Source organism: Phoxinus phoxinus (assembly GCF_949152265.1).
Source record: "Phoxinus phoxinus genome assembly, chromosome: 21".
Lineage (NCBI taxonomy): Eukaryota > Metazoa > Chordata > Actinopteri > Cypriniformes > Leuciscidae > Phoxinus > Phoxinus phoxinus.
In genome coordinates, this window is record NC_136896.1 from 24,119,913 (window position 1) to 24,134,886 (window position 14,974).

General features: G+C 36.1%; 3 protein-coding genes across 5 annotated transcripts; 2 read left to right on the top strand and 1 right to left on the bottom strand.

The window, feature by feature from the left end:
• The first annotated feature begins 96 nt into the window (after nucleotides 1-96).
• Nucleotides 97-6,323, top strand: nudt13 (nudix (nucleoside diphosphate linked moiety X)-type motif 13). 3 transcript variants are annotated; one of them, XM_079596171.1, is made up of 10 exons: nucleotides 97-342; nucleotides 434-496; nucleotides 585-689; nucleotides 1,648-1,790; nucleotides 1,881-1,988; nucleotides 2,364-2,470; nucleotides 3,436-3,561; nucleotides 4,454-4,565; nucleotides 4,672-4,826; nucleotides 5,761-6,323. In XM_079596171.1, exons 3-10 carry the CDS (start codon nucleotides 610-612, stop codon nucleotides 5,947-5,949), a joined length of 1,020 nt encoding a protein of 339 aa, XP_079452297.1. In that variant the 5' UTR covers nucleotides 97-342; nucleotides 434-496; nucleotides 585-609; the 3' UTR covers nucleotides 5,950-6,323. The 3 variants fall into 3 exon arrangements, with proteins under 3 accessions (XP_079452297.1, XP_079452295.1, XP_079452296.1); XM_079596169.1 differs by having other exon boundaries at nucleotides 207-342; nucleotides 434-500; nucleotides 589-689; XM_079596170.1 differs by lacking the exon at nucleotides 97-342 and having other exon boundaries at nucleotides 364-500; nucleotides 589-689.
• A 566-nt stretch (nucleotides 6,324-6,889) lies between these two features.
• Nucleotides 6,890-10,733, top strand: LOC306990003 (uncharacterized protein). The gene is made up of 3 exons (XM_079596173.1): nucleotides 6,890-7,056; nucleotides 7,140-7,302; nucleotides 10,222-10,733. The coding sequence occupies exons 1-3, from the start codon at nucleotides 6,912-6,914 to the stop codon at nucleotides 10,637-10,639; spliced, it is 726 nt and encodes a 241-aa protein (XP_079452299.1). The 5' UTR covers nucleotides 6,890-6,911; the 3' UTR covers nucleotides 10,640-10,733.
• On the bottom strand, nucleotides 10,617-14,965 carry dnajc9 (DnaJ (Hsp40) homolog, subfamily C, member 9). The gene is made up of 6 exons (XM_079596172.1): nucleotides 14,613-14,965; nucleotides 14,172-14,347; nucleotides 12,947-13,087; nucleotides 12,611-12,865; nucleotides 12,445-12,528; nucleotides 10,617-11,253 (listed from the first exon to the last, which is right to left on the bottom strand). The coding sequence occupies exons 2-6, from the start codon at nucleotides 14,343-14,345 to the stop codon at nucleotides 11,149-11,151; spliced, it is 759 nt and encodes a 252-aa protein (XP_079452298.1). The 5' UTR covers nucleotides 14,346-14,347; nucleotides 14,613-14,965; the 3' UTR covers nucleotides 10,617-11,148.
• Between the last annotated feature and the right edge of the window lie 9 nt (nucleotides 14,966-14,974).

A 14,974-nucleotide genomic window follows, 5' to 3' on the forward strand; every position in this document is an offset into this window, starting at 1 on the left:
CCCCCAAAAACGTAGTATCATCACAGCATGTCCAAAAACATAGCATGGTGCTTTTATCATAAAAAGCATAAATAATGCACACTTAAAAAACTATCTGTGTAGTCACACTTCTCCAACGACAGAGGGCGCTGTTTCCACATTGATTTCACAGACGCTCTTGATGACGTACTGACCTCGTATATATTGCGCGCAGGCATCGTTTGCAGGACTAACAGAAGCAATCACATTTGTCTATTAATATATCAGTATATTATTTAGGGTGCCATATGTTATGTAAACGGAAAGCTTCCTGGAGTGGAGAGCGACAAAGTTTTACGAAACATTATCTTTGAATCAGTCGCGGTGTGTTACGTTAGATTGTTATGTTAAAAAAATGTGTCATTCAACTGCTGTGCATTTTCACGAACATAATCAACGAAACTGTCATTCATAGGAAATCGTGATACTGAAAGAAGAGTCTATACTGCTACTTTACGTTTTTTACAAAGTTTCAAGGGCAAGTTCTATTTCGTGACTGCTGAACTCTTTAAAGTAACATTTGGGTCGAGCAAATGTGAATGTTAACCTTTATATTGAACACACAGGCAGAATATTGTGGACCTTTTAGACATGCTGAAGTCATTCAAGCTTCTCTTCAACTGTAACCTGGTGTTATCACGCTCCTGCTCTGGATATGTGTCTCGAACGAGGTGTGTCTTTTTAAAATACAAACATTTATTTATAATATAAAATAGAATGCCATGTTTGGAGTAGGCTCCTAGAGTTAATATAATGGATTAAGATAACCCTTGTTACATTATTAGATATTATTTGAATGAATCTCACAAACTTGTCAAGAACATGTCCAGGTCGTAAGAAAAGAAAGAAATAAGAAATGATGTTTTCCATAAAGAAAATAAAGACTATAAGAATCTGCAGACTTACATTTGTATAATTGATTTGTATTGAAAATAATTCCCATGAGTTTACAGTGCAAACAGTCCTAAAAAATTTGTATTTCTTTCTGTGTTGAGTTTTTGGATGAATGGCCTAATTAACATAAATTAAAAATCCATGAAACATTGATTGGCTTGATTTCATGTGCTGTTTTTGGTATTAAATGGTATTAATTATAAAGTTTTATCTAATAATTCCCAGCATGAATTTTGGAGAGATATTGCTCAAGAAATTCTTTCTTAAAAGTTTAACCCAAAAATGAAAATGATGTCATTAATTTCTCACCCTCATGTCATTACAAACATGTAAGTCTTTCATTCATCTTTGGAACACAAATGAAAATATTTTTGATGAAATGTGAGAGCTTTCTGTCCCTCCATAGACAGCTACGCAACTACCAAGAGATCTTAAAACTAATCCAATATGAATCGAGTGGTTTAGTCCACATTTTCTGAAGAGACCCGATCGCTTTATATGATGAACAAATTGAATTTAGGCTTTTATTCACATATAAACATTTATCATGTGAGAACAAACCTCATGGGTTCTTGTGGAAGCTCAAACGTGCTGCGTAACACGAGAATGAACCTCACTGGTTCTCGTTGAGTAAGAGGGTAACATCATGAGGGAGAGTAATTAATGAAATATTTTTCATTTATGGGTGAACAATCCCTTTAGTATCTTAATATAATATAAAACATTCATGTTTAGGTACCTTATGAGACTAAGAGAGGATGATGAGGCATGTCGAGAAGCACTGAGGTCTGGGAACTTTCTTCTGTATCATAAGCTTGCTCCGCTACTGCAGAAGACCAACAGCGGCGTTTACAAACTGGCATGTCTGAAAGCCTCAGGTCTCAATACAACACCACTTGAACTCTTCCATGACAGAAATGAAAAGGTTTTGGATATAAGTTTGTATGTTTGTTTGCCAATTCCTCTAGATTTGGAACACATACTGGAGAAGGTCGGAAAGGACAAACGCTTTGTTAACGAATCTTTTCTTCTGGGATGCACTGACAAGAGTGAACCACAATTCTCACTAGAAGTGGGTCAGTCAATACAGCCTGTACTACACAATACTATGAAAATATTTTAAAGCTGAAAAAATGATCACTAAATAAAATTTTAATTGCATGTATGCATTTGCCAAGTGGTTTTATCCAAAAGTTGCATTCCTTTACATTAGATTACTTTGGTTTTGCTACGTATTTCCATGCTCTACAGTTTGAGATACAGGAACACTATATAAATGGGAATGTGAGTAGTGTTTGTTTGTTCCTGGACACTTTAAGTTCTTATTTTAAATATGTTCTAGTTTTTCAGGCAAGGAAAACAACATTTATACTATACAGTACACTTTATATTAGTGCATGATGCACAATATATACATTATATATCATCTCATGGAGATTTCTTCTCTATAGGTGATTTAGACCGCAGTGCGTTGGAACAGGAGTGTAGAGGAATGTTTGTGGACCTCAGGAAAGCTTTCTTCATGATAACTGGACTAGAGTCTGCTCTGGTAGCCAAAGTATGTACTTTAAGTTTCTAAATGATCAATAATGCTACTGCTACTTGTAACCGCTTTGAAACGTCATGTTTTTGTGCCAGATGATATTTGATTTCAGAAAACATGGGGTAAGTAAGCAGGTTGAATCACAGGTATCATCCATGAACTGACTAAGGAACTTGATCCCACTCCCTCTCTGTCCCCAATACTATAGGCAATAGTTGTTGTTAAACTGGACATTTACAATTTCTAAAGTGGTGACGTGAATGTTTACTTGCACAAATCTTCCTGTCATGATGTTGGAAGTTAACCTGACAATCCCTAGTATGAACACTAATATGGCGTGATAAATTCAGCTCAATTGATTCTTAAAGGTTGTGCGGTGTAACTGGCAAATCTGATGTATTATGTGTATTTCTTTTAAAGCTGTTTTTGGGATGTTTGTTGGTTGTTACATGAACTATGAATACTGACATATCTTACTGAAGTCTGCATGAAATGAAAATACACCATTTTTTTACACACTTTATTGATCTTATTATGAACAAAAATTAATCCATGCGTGTGTTTAATTTCTTTTGACCTCGTCATTTTTAATCAAAATGTCATAACTGGATGTTCCGGTGAATACAGACTTCTTTCTGGTGACATATGCAGAAATTCTTCAATCATTTAGTTTGCTTAAACTACTCCTCCCCTTTTTTTACGATCGACTGTAAGCTTGTACTCAGATCTGCCACCATTCAATCAACAACTGATGCATAGAACCTAGTCCTGCACATTTTCTCGTCACAATATGGACGGAAATATCTGTTGCTGCTTCCGTTACATTGTATTTTTTTTTTTTTTTCACTATACGTTTTGATATGATGCCAAATAATAAAGCAAAGAGAGCTATTAAATGAATAAAGTTGGAACCATTTGTATGGTGACCATTTCTAAGACGTTATCTGTATAAATACGGTTTCATTTGGTGTTTGTTTTAGGGACAGGCTCTCCTTCGATGGCATCAGACCCATGGCTTTTGCAGTGCTACGGGGCAGCCGACTGTCAGGAACCAGTCAGGAAGTTTCAGAGTTTGCCACAGCAGTGGCGTCACTTACTACCCCAAAGTAAGCATGATGTCAGACAACAGGACAACTGCCACATATTGGACATACATCTGATACAAATGCGTTTTCAAATCATTTGTTTTGTCTCATTTGTCTGATGCTGATTTGAGTTATATTGATGAGCTGTTACTCTGAAAAGGACCCTCTTGGTAACACTTTATTTTAAGTGTCTAGTCATGTGGTACAGTAGTTAAGCATTAACACACCTGTGGTTAATGATTAATTGAACCTATAGAATAATGCCATTATATTTGGAATATCATGTATTATTTATGCAGTAGTTAAGCATGAACATTGTCTTTAATGAATGGAGTTGATCTCTTGGTCTTTAGTAGTACAGTATTACTGGCAACTTTGCCATAACTACTGGCTTATTCTAGTGAATAAACTTGAACATCACTCAATAAGTACCATACAAATCAATAATTAATGTGGAATAATACTTTTCACTTAAGAACAGGGTACAAAACTGTAAAACCAACACTTACTAAAAACAATAATTAATATTGTTGGGTGTACTTAATAAATGGTAAATCATTATTTCTGCTTATTTATCATTCAAATGTTTATCCTTTCAGATATTTTTTAAGTTGTAAATAATGCTAAAATGCTTGAAATATATGTTCAGTTAATTATAAATTACTGGTTATAACTTAACTACTGCATAATAAATGGCTGACTCCATTGGCTAACCAAACTCTCACAGTTTAAGTAAATAATGGTATTTTATCATTTTGCCAGTAATTGTTTGTAATGTAATTGTATGGCCACAATTTCTCGTTGATTATCTTGTTTCGGAGTACATTGAATTGCAAATGCTGTTTCGTGTTGTCTTTTAATTACGGTTCCCACTGAGAACATTAGCAGAGAGCGGTTTGTCCTTGACTTGCAGATGGCACCTGTAGTGATCGTGCTGGTGTCTGACGGGAGCAGATGTCTGCTGGCTCGCCAGGCCATGTTTCCTCCAGGCATGTACAGCGCACTCTCTGGCTTCTGTGACATGGGTGAGTCACACTTTATTACAAGCTGCTGTCCACGCCATGTCCGTCTGTGGGGTTACGCAACCATTTAGCTATTTTACCAGCTCGGTTTTATCAAATCATTTTGCAGGAGAGTCTTTGGAGGAAGCCCTGCACAGAGAGGTGGCAGAAGAGGTGGGTCTGGAGGTGGAGAACCTACAGTATTCTGGATCACAGCACTGGCCATTCCCACAAAGCTCCTTTATGTTAGCCTGCCACGCAACTGTTAACCCAGACAAAACGCAGGTGAGACTTGGATGATGCCTTTAACTATTGTTATTAACTGCTCTGAAACACAGGTTGAAGATCCAACACAGCTTTAATAAGGGAAATCCACAATCATAATCCAGATAACATGCAGAAGGTCAAAACCACAGGGCAAACAATCCAGGTCAGAGTCCATGACATAGGCAGAAGATCAATACCATAATACAGGATCCACGATAAAGCACTCAGAATTTGCAGAGCAAGAGTGAAAACACAGCAGCGCTTAACAAGCTGAACCTAATCACAACATAATGAGTCCACTCCAGGCAATGGGTTATGGGAATTGAAGTTCATGATGAGATAACCCAGAAGTCGCCCTCTGGTGGAGATTATGGGCACAACAGTCCAAAGACATAAATTCTGTTATTAAAACAACTGTATATAAAAAAAGAGTTAATATCACAAAACTTGCCAAGAAGATTTCCATGTGATATTTTAATCAAAAATCAAAAGAAAACTATTTTGGTGGGTTTTTATTGTATTTTTTATGACAATAGACACATTTCATTTGTTTATTATAATTTAAGTTATATTTACACATAATTGTGTTCCTTTTAATTGACTTTAAGTTATTAATATATTCGCGCTTTTTTTACATTGCGGGTGCTTAATTGTAAAGAAAATGTCAATGCAAAAAAAAAAAAAAAAGTTTTCTCTATGCGTTTTCTCTAAGTGTAATTAGTAATATGTTTTGGTAAAATGAATATACAGTATTTCTCTGTCAATTATAGAACTGGTTATGTGAATGAGAATTGGTTCAGTTATTAAAATGTGAATGAAGTGGAATACTATTTTGAGACCCGGAAAACAATCAGGCATATCCAAATAAATGTTAATGCGTTTAATTTAAAACAACACAGTAGAGGCTTTGCTGTTTGTATAACCTTTACCTGCTTTAACTGTTCATGGATAGGTGAATATAGACACGGCAGAGCTTGAGGATGCTCGCTGGTTCACTTTTGAAGAAATAACAGAAGCACTACAGAAACCTCCACGCAACCCTAAAGGAGAGCCACCTGTGTTCTGGGTCCCGCCTCCTTATGCCATAGCCAATCAGCTCATTCAGGAATGGGCCAATCAGCAACAGCTATCAAGAAAATGACATGGCCTAAAGTAACCATGCACATATTATACTTAAAGAAAATATAGACATGAAAACCTGAACAAAATGTATGTGCTGTTATAACCACAAGACACTGATGTGGACTACTTGTAAAATAATCTTCAGTAATATTCAAATGACTTTTCTTATACTTGTTTTGGAAAAAAAAAATATAAACACAAAATAATTATAGATTGAGAAGATAATTATCATTGTGTAATGATTTCATAACATGAAATATATTTGTAAATGTTGATGAATTGCATCTGAATTAAGAAAACTGCACATCTACCTCAAATAGTAATCAGCTATACACTGTAACTGTTTTTGCAGAAAATTACTGTTATGAATTTTATTACAATAAAGAGAATACCAAGAAATAGTGACATACTACATTTCTAACATTTCACAATAGAATTCTTAGAAAAGGTCTAGAAACATACTGAAGCCAAAGGCAAAATCTGAATATATTCTAGAGTAAATACGAAGATCCCTAAAAATATAACTAGACCTGTGTTGTGTATAAACGTCATAAGAGCTGACACAAAATTCAAAATGGGTTGTCATATTGGGAGAATTATGTTACCAATGTTGAATGAAAAAAAAGTTACTGTGGATTTGAGTCTTAAAATTGAGCCAATAACTAATAAAGTAAAAGTTTGGTTTAAATCACTGCAAATATTTTATGCAGTAAAAGCTAAATTAAAAATATTCAAAAGGGAGAATATTTTAGAAAGACTGTTGTATTGTAGGGTGTGCTATTTGGTCATTTAACTTTTAAATTTAGTAATCAAACATACATCCTCCTGTTGTGTTAGTTTCGTTGACTGACCTCAATTCAGGGGATAAAAACTCACCGACCAATCAGATTCATTCTTTTGCACCACGTGACCAATCCCGCCTCTCCTGCACACTTGGTGGCGCTGAAGCACTAAATCCTGTACTAATTCGTTAGAAGAAGAATGGTAGTCAAGATGGACGCGGAGCTCTTGTTGTTTTTGGTTTCTGAGAACAAGGAATTATTTGATAAAAACCATAGCGAGTACAAAAACACGAAGCGGAAAGAAGTGCTCTGGCAAGGAATAGCAGACAAAATGGGAGTCGATGGTGAGTTGTATTTGTGTAGCTTGCTATGTAGCGTTACTGTCAACGCGTTAACAAGCTCCGTCTATGGCTGTGTGTTTGTACAGTGGAAGAGGTGAAAGCTAAATGGAAAAATCTAAGAGACACATACACAAGAAAAAAGCGACTGGAGCAGGATGGTAGTCGGAGTGGACGGGCAGCTAAGAAAAAGAAGCAATGGAAATATATGCGAGTGATGGACTTTCTCGATCCCTCCACAGAACACAGAAGGTATTCGAGTGTATTTTGTATGAAGCCTCTCTTGCGCCTACAGATGTACTATTATATCAGTGCTTGAACAGTTTGAAAAGTTTCCCATTAAATTCACTAAATGTTCAGTATTCAAAATCCATCTGACAGCGGTGACGATATTGTAACATTATGTACAGTTGTGCTATTGGTCCTATCTTCCTTAAAATATTTATATACTGGATTCTGATTGGTTCTTTTTTTCTTGCTTCATTTGCATAGCAAATTGTGTAGTCTTTTCAGTACATTGGTGGTATTAAAGAGATAGTTCCCCCAAAAGTGAAAATTGTCATTTACTCGCCCTCCTGTCATTCCAAACCCATTGTAACACAAATGAAGATATTTTTTAACGAAATCTGAGAGATTTCTGTCCGTCCATGGACAGCTACACAACTACTATGATGCTTCAAAAAGTTAATTAAGAGATTGTAAAACTAATCCATATGAATTTAGCTGATTAGTCCAAATTTTCTAAAGAGACATGATCGCTTTAGCCTACATGATGAACAGATTTAATTAAGGCTTTCATTCACATATAAACATTCATCAACTCACACATCTGTGGTAAACATGCTCAAGCATGCTCATTCTCGTGTTACTCAGCATATTTTTCTCATGTTACGCAGCACGTTTGGGCTTCCTTAAGAACCAATGAGGTTCATTCTTGTGTTACGCAGCACGTTTGGGCTTCCTCAAGAACCAATGAGGTTCATTCTTGTGTTACGCAGCACGTTTGAGCTTCCTCAAGAACCAATGAGGTTTGTTCGTGTGTTACGGAGCACGTTTGGGCTTCCTCAAGAACCAATGAGGTTCGTTCGTGTGTTACGCAGCACGTTTGGGCTTCCTCAAGAACCAATGAGGTTCGTTCGTGTGTTATGCAGCACGTTTGGGCTTCCTCAAGAACCAATGAGGTTCTTTCGTGTGTTATGCAGCACGTTTGGGCTTCCTCAAGAACCAATGAGGTTTGTTCGTGTGTTACGCAGCACGTTTGGGCTTCCTCAAGAACCAATGAGGTTTGTTTGTGTGTTACGTAGCACGTTTGAGCTTCCTCAAGAACCAATGAGGTTCATTCTTGTGTTACGCAGCACGTTTGGGCTTCCTCAAGAACCAATGAGGTTTGTTCTCACATGTCAAGCAGGTTAGGTTGAGTTTGTTTATGTTTCGCTGGTCAATGTTTACAGTAGCCTATGTGTAAGTTCAATCTGTTCATCATATAAAGCAATCATGTCTCTTTAGAAAATTTGGATCAGACCACTCATTCATTTGGATTAGTTTTACGATCTCTCTTTGAACTTTTTGATGTATCAAAGTGGTAGTTTTGTGGGACAGAAAGCTCTCAGATTTCATTAAAAATATCTTTATTTGTGTTCCAAAGATGAATGAAAGTCTTACAGGTTTGGAACGGCATGTGGGTGAGTAAAATTATGAATTTTCATTTTTGGGTGAACTAACCCTTTAAGCGATGTTCAAAATAGCGTATTATTATACCACTCACACTATTTCTGCTGTATAGTACACTTTTTATAGTTAGTGATTTTCTAAACGCAGAGCAGACTGCAATACAATGCATGCAACCTCCTATTTCCAGTGTGACCAATGTATTCTGTATGTATAACTGTATGTATTATTTTATTGTACTGGCAATAATTTTTCATATAAAATTGAAAAATATTAAACTTTTATAAATAAAATGCATTTTAATTTGGAGATGACAATTGGATGCTGCTTACAGAATTAAACATTTTACAGTACATGAAAGATTAGTACACTAATAACTAGACTTGTTTACATAACAGTTATATAGAGTTAAACTATAGAGTTATAATTATATGAGTAGGTTATAGAATAGTTGTGATATTGGTTATTTTTTTCTTAAATGATTTACATATTGGATTTGATTGGTTCTTTCTTGTGTCCTACCTTAAAGGCTCTGTTATTTTTACCAGATATTTGTATTATTACTAAAAATAGCATATTACCAAACTGCTCATACTATTTCAGCAGTATAGTTAGTACACTTTATAGTAAAGGAATTTTCTTAACTCAGAGCACACTGCATTGAATAGTACTGAATCCATTAATTCAATGCACACAGACTTGTCAAATTATCTTTTTTTTAAATTAGATTGAACTGGCTAGAATTAAACTGCATAAAATGCTACTATTCCTCCCCGAACATAACTTGTCACATTACTTAAGTGTAATAAAACATGAACTCCATGTTTTTTGTAGTGTGCACTATTATATATACTGGACGTAACATTTTGCCAAAGTCTTGATATTCTCGACTGTATCAGACAACTAAAATCGCAACATTATTTGTTTACGCACAGATGTCAGTTTAATCATACCCATCTACTACAATGTGCTCTTTTTTTTGTTACAGAAATAAACATGTAAAAATGTTCTGTTTCAACAGTAATTAATTAATTTAATTAATCAAGAAAAATAATTTAATCTTTGTGAAATGGTGGGAAAATTAAATTTTAGGGTTTACACCGCAACGATGTACTAAAAACAGAAAGGTTTTTCGTGTACAGAATAACGTTGCCAAAACGATCCCTGTTCAGACAGATCTGTCACTTGCCTACATACTGAACTTGTAATGTGCATGACATCACCATTTTCACAAATTTGTTTTTTTGTTGTTGTTGTTTACACTGAGGCTATAATGGTATTGTTTTAAAAAACTTAGAAATCAGTTTGTAAGTTTGCGTTTTTAGGTAGAACCCCAAAATGTCGTTATGTGAAATGAATAGCCAAAAAACAAAGTGTGTAGGGTAAATGGCCCCTTAATTTAATTAACATTTTAGCAATGGGTTGTATCATGCATCTGTTCTGTGTTGTAATGAAGCATCCAAAACCTCCTGGTTATTCACAGTGGTTTTTACTGGTGTACAGTGTTATTTTGGACAGCATTCCCGGCAAAATCGAGGATGACGAGCCAGATGAAGACAGCGGGGCCGAACCAGCCAGCACCAGTACGGGAACGTCCGTGACAAGCCCAGGAGCTATCCGGTCTGGCATTGTAAAGAGAAGGCGATCAGAGACACTAGAGCTGTTGGAGAGGTATTTGGCCTCTAAAGACTCGAGAGACAAAGAGAAAGACGAACAACAGCAAGATGAAGTCGATTTATTTCTTCGGAGCTTAGCACCCGCGTTAAGACGCTTACCTGCTTCGAAGCAGTCCTTGGTGAAGCTTCAGATCCAAAAAATACTTCATGACGCAGAGTTTGGACAGCCGAGCTTTCCTCAGATTTCCTCAGTATCACCAAGTAATCAGTTGTTACTACAGTGTAGTGTTGTAAAACCCAGTTGAAATACTTTTATATTGAAAATAAATGTCACTTTAAAAGAGTGATTTCGTGCTGGTTCTTTTGTATTTCCAATGTTGAGTGTTCTAGTCTTTATGCATAAAAAGGATAAGTATATAAATAGATTTGTCAAAACATAAAACCCCACCTTAGACTTTCATACTGATCAAAACAAGTTTATTATACTCAGATGATCTACTTGAACAATAATACATCCAACACTACAAAACCATGGAATGGGAAAACATATATACAAAACATGTTACAGCAACACTTACATTCTCATTTGTTTCACAAGCTGGTATGAGCATGAAAACACGGAGCAGATTCACACTAATCAAATGCACTGTAATAAATGGATGAGAGTGTGTGTTAACTGTTATTATTCAGGTGTCTTATGGCTATCAAATGGTCAGTATCCATTATAAAGTGTCCTTTGATTATTATGTACATTTCTAGATTAGATCACAAGATAAATGATAACATTTGGTAGAAATAGCCGTCTAGTGAAACTTTACTTTTTCTTGCCCTTCTTTCCCGCTGCTGGTTTCTTGCAATATTTAGCCTCCAGATCTGAGATGAGAGAGTTGAATCCACTTTCTTTGGACTTTTGTCTTTGCTAAATAGAAAATAATTGTCAGGATACATTGTTTTTTATTCATGCTTCTTTACAGGCGGTGACTTGAACACATCTGATAATAGCGAAAATAACACCCCACACACACAAATATACTGTATATTATAGAATACAAAAATATTAATGAGTACAATTATGCAGCATAGTCAAAAATTATTTTCCTCTAATAAATTAGATGAGTCTGACCCCCTTTCATTTAGCATCAGATTAACTGCAACTGAGTAGTTAAACATTTTTAAATGATTTCACTTCAGTCAAAACAGCTGAAAAAACAAATATAATCACTGGGAATATGATTTAATTGTTTATCACTTTTGACCAATAGGTGGTGCTGTTAGCAAATTAATGTGGTCTGGTCAATGTGAGTTGACAATTGTCAATATGCTGAAGCTTTGCTGAGTTACAGCGTCAGAATCAGCTTGGCATGATTCTGGGCAAAGCGTTCAGAAGTTATAAGCAATATTAGCCATTTTCATATCTCCTGACCAGTAGGTGGCGCTATGCCAAAACACTGCAAGTAACCTCAGGTCATGCTTGTGATGAGATGTACCAAGATTGGTCTTAATACGCTAAAGCGTTACAGAGATACAGCCTCGCATCAATTTTAATGTGCCCTTCGATAAATTTGTTTGCCCGTTATTTAAGAACTGTTTGGTTTATGAAAAAGCTTTTAAAAACTTTTTACCAGGGCGGTCTAAAGATGATGTGAGCCAATTTTGGTGAAAACCGGACGAACTGTCTGGAATGAGTTCCTCAAAGGTTACTAGCATTAACATAAGTGCAACTTTGGACAGCTGGTGGCACTAATGCGGGTTAGAGACTCAAATTGTTCTGGTTATTATTCAGACTGACTGTATCTGTTTGCCAAATTTCACAACTTTTTGCCATACGGTTCTACAGGCAGCCATAGACTTGAGCAGAAGAAACCTAACTGAGACAAATAGGTGCTGGTCTCCTAAATATATTAAAATACAAAACGCTAATTTAAATAATATGAAAAACAATATTCCTGTTTTACTGCACGCTTGATTAAATAAATGCAGCCTTGGTAGCATAAGACAACTTTCAAAAACAAAAAAATCTTACCAACCCAAAAATGTAAAACTAGCATAGTTTTGATATATTGTCAGACATTTACAGCAGCTTCGGTTACATCTCAATTGTTTTTTTTACCTTTATCATAGCTACCAGGCTGTCCTCACTGTTCAAGCCCATCTCCTTCTGCATTTCCTCTGCCTCCTTGCGTTCTTTTTCTGCCTAGAAAGACAGGATAACACATTAAAAGGGCTTAAATCCTAATTTCTTATCAAAACTTCAAAGCAGTCAAGTGAATCAGCACCTTTCTTTTGCGGTTGTTCTTCTTTTTGACACTCTCGTGAGTGAAGGCTTGGTAGGCCGGCACCTCTTCAGCATCAACGGCTTGCTGTAGTACGTCTCGGACACGTGGCTCATCTTCAGAAGTACAGCACAAGGCGGACTCCATGATCAGATCCATGTCACCTTCATGTTGTAGGTACTGTCTCTTTAAGTCTTCTACCTCTTCATCAGAGCCTTTATACTGCTTCTCAAAGTCCAAGATCTCTTGCAATGTGATCTATGGCAGAGAAGTATGACAATCTTTTTAGCAACTTCCTTTGGAAAAACCAACATATAAAACAAGCACATGATGAAATACCTTGGGAAACAATCTTCTCCAGTGCTCTTCCCAATTGCGATCTTGATCAAGGGAGTCTGACTCTTCGTCCACTATTCCCTGTTCGTCATAGACCGCCCTTTGGTCCTTGTCAGCCAACACTGCATAAACCTTTCCCAAGACCTGTGGAAATGATGAAAATGTTATGTTTAAGGATGTATTTATTAGATGACATTTTAAATTTAACCTGGTACTCCCGAATTCTTTTTTCCCTTTTTTAATCAGAATGGTACGAAACTTTGTGACTTTTATGGCACTTGCTAGTGAACACAAAAAATTTGACATGTTTCAAAAAGACCAAATTGTCTAAAAATACTCCTTACTCTTAGCAGTCAAAAATGACCTCCATAGGAATGGCGCAATGGAAAATACTAAAATAATGTATCTAGTTACACCATGGCATTACGTATGAATATAATTTTTCTGATGGCTTTAAAGGCCCATTCACACCAAAAAAGATAACTGTGACGATAACGATACATTTCTAATTGTTCTAAATGTACAAGAAAAGCAGTTCACACCACAGTATAACAGAAACGGTATTGTTGGAATCACTTTCAGAGTGATTTTTTCCAACTGATGAACAATAAAAACATCAGTCAATCAGAATCAATCCTGCTTTCATAGCTCAAGCATTTAAAGGAACGGACGACAAAACTGCAGTGCACGCTTAGAAAATACAGAACAATATCATGCACTGGATTTGAAAGTCGGCATAAAACGGAAGTTGCTATAGTCTTTTCTTGCCTATTGTTATATATATTTGAGTGGGAACGGCTTCTCAAACAAGAAAAGAAAAAAAGTAGGACGGAACTTGATTTTGTCCATGGGAAATTGATTGGATGGTTGTAGTTTGCTATTGGTCGATCTCATGTGAGTGACAGGTTGTCCCGCCCTCGCGCCAGTAAACACAAAAGAGATGTCATTGCAAGAGGGAGTGGAAGAAGTTATAAACAAATAGTGCATAATTTCGTGACTTAAATGTTAACTAAAAAAATATTACTGAACTAAAATGTAGTACATTAATTTCACTGAAAAAAAGTTCAGACGGTGCTCAATCACTTTTAACGAGCAAGGAGCACCAGATGGTTAATGTTGATTTTGTGGATCACCTCTTGTAGGGCTTCCACCTACCGTAACCATTAAACAAGGCTCTGAAAGATTATTGGGCAGTAGTATAGTGTTGCATTAGAGAAACAGTGGTTACCTGAAACTTGGTGGTGGCTAACTCATCACCAGGAGCTCTATCTGGATGAACCTGCAGAGAGACTTTATAATAGCCGCGTCTGATCTCAGAGTCAGATGCTTCTTTGCAAACACCCAGAACTTCATACAGAGTAGAGGTCTTGAAGAGCTCCTCACACTGCTCCAGTAAACCCATGACTGTGTGAGAGAGAAAACACACACCAAATCACCCACTGACATGTTAACTACAAAACAATGCCTAGCATGCTAAATAATGCATGATACTTATTTAAGCGTGACACGTTATGACAAAAACCTTATGCTTAGAAGTTAAAAAAAAAAAATTGTAGACAATTGTCCAGAAATACATGGATTTAACAAACTCTCGTGTATCTACCTCATCTTACAAAAACAACAGTTAACGTTAGCTGAAAGCAAATCAACGTTTTATTAACGATCTTACCGGAAACGTTGACAACTGACAGCGTACAGAAACTTGTTCAAATGTGGCAGACAGAGATTAACAACTAAATGCTTTCAGCAACACAGCAGCATAGGCTTCCCCTAGCAATAACAGGTCGCGCCAAAATTTTGGCGCGTTGTGTACACGTCACAAAACGTCATGACGTAGGACAGCGCATAGTTAAAATTTAATGTACATTTACCAAACAAAGATATATTTTTTTCTGTTGTTATCCAATTACTTCGTAGATACTATAATAATAAAAAAGAAGATGATTATAACAGCCAACAAAAGCCAAAAGGAAGAAAACAACAAACAGCCAAAAAAAACTTTTATTATGCATTCTAGGACCCGGATTGTAA

What these genes read in the sequence shown, in the direction of transcription:
- nudt13 (XM_079596171.1), top strand. Translation starts at nt 610, where the DNA reads ATGCTGAAGTCATTCAAGCTTCTCTTCAACTGTAACCTGGTGTTATCA. An exon ending in ACAATTCTCACTAGAAGTGG is followed by an intron (nt 1,989 to 2,363) that starts GTCAGTCAATAC and finishes TCTTCTCTATAG; the next exon opens with GTGATTTAGACCGCAGTGCG. An exon ending in CTCTGGCTTCTGTGACATGG is followed by an intron (nt 4,566 to 4,671) that starts GTGAGTCACACT and finishes ATCATTTTGCAG; the next exon opens with GAGAGTCTTTGGAGGAAGCC.
- LOC306990003 (XM_079596173.1), top strand. Translation starts at nt 6,912, where the DNA reads ATGGTAGTCAAGATGGACGCGGAGCTCTTGTTGTTTTTGGTTTCTGAG. An exon ending in AGACAAAATGGGAGTCGATG is followed by an intron (nt 7,057 to 7,139) that starts GTGAGTTGTATT and finishes GTGTTTGTACAG; the next exon opens with TGGAAGAGGTGAAAGCTAAA. An exon ending in CCCTCCACAGAACACAGAAG is followed by an intron (nt 7,303 to 10,221) that starts GTATTCGAGTGT and finishes ACTGGTGTACAG; the next exon opens with TGTTATTTTGGACAGCATTC.
- dnajc9 (XM_079596172.1), bottom strand. Translation starts at nt 14,345, where the DNA reads ATGGGTTTACTGGAGCAGTGTGAGGAGCTCTTCAAGACCTCTACTCTG. An exon ending in AGAACAACCGCAAAAGAAAG is followed by an intron (nt 12,529 to 12,610) that starts GTGCTGATTCAC and finishes CTGTCTTTCTAG; the next exon opens with GCAGAAAAAGAACGCAAGGA. An exon ending in GCCTGGTAGCTATGATAAAG is followed by an intron (nt 11,254 to 12,444) that starts GTAAAAAAAACA and finishes TTTTCTATTTAG; the next exon opens with CAAAGACAAAAGTCCAAAGA.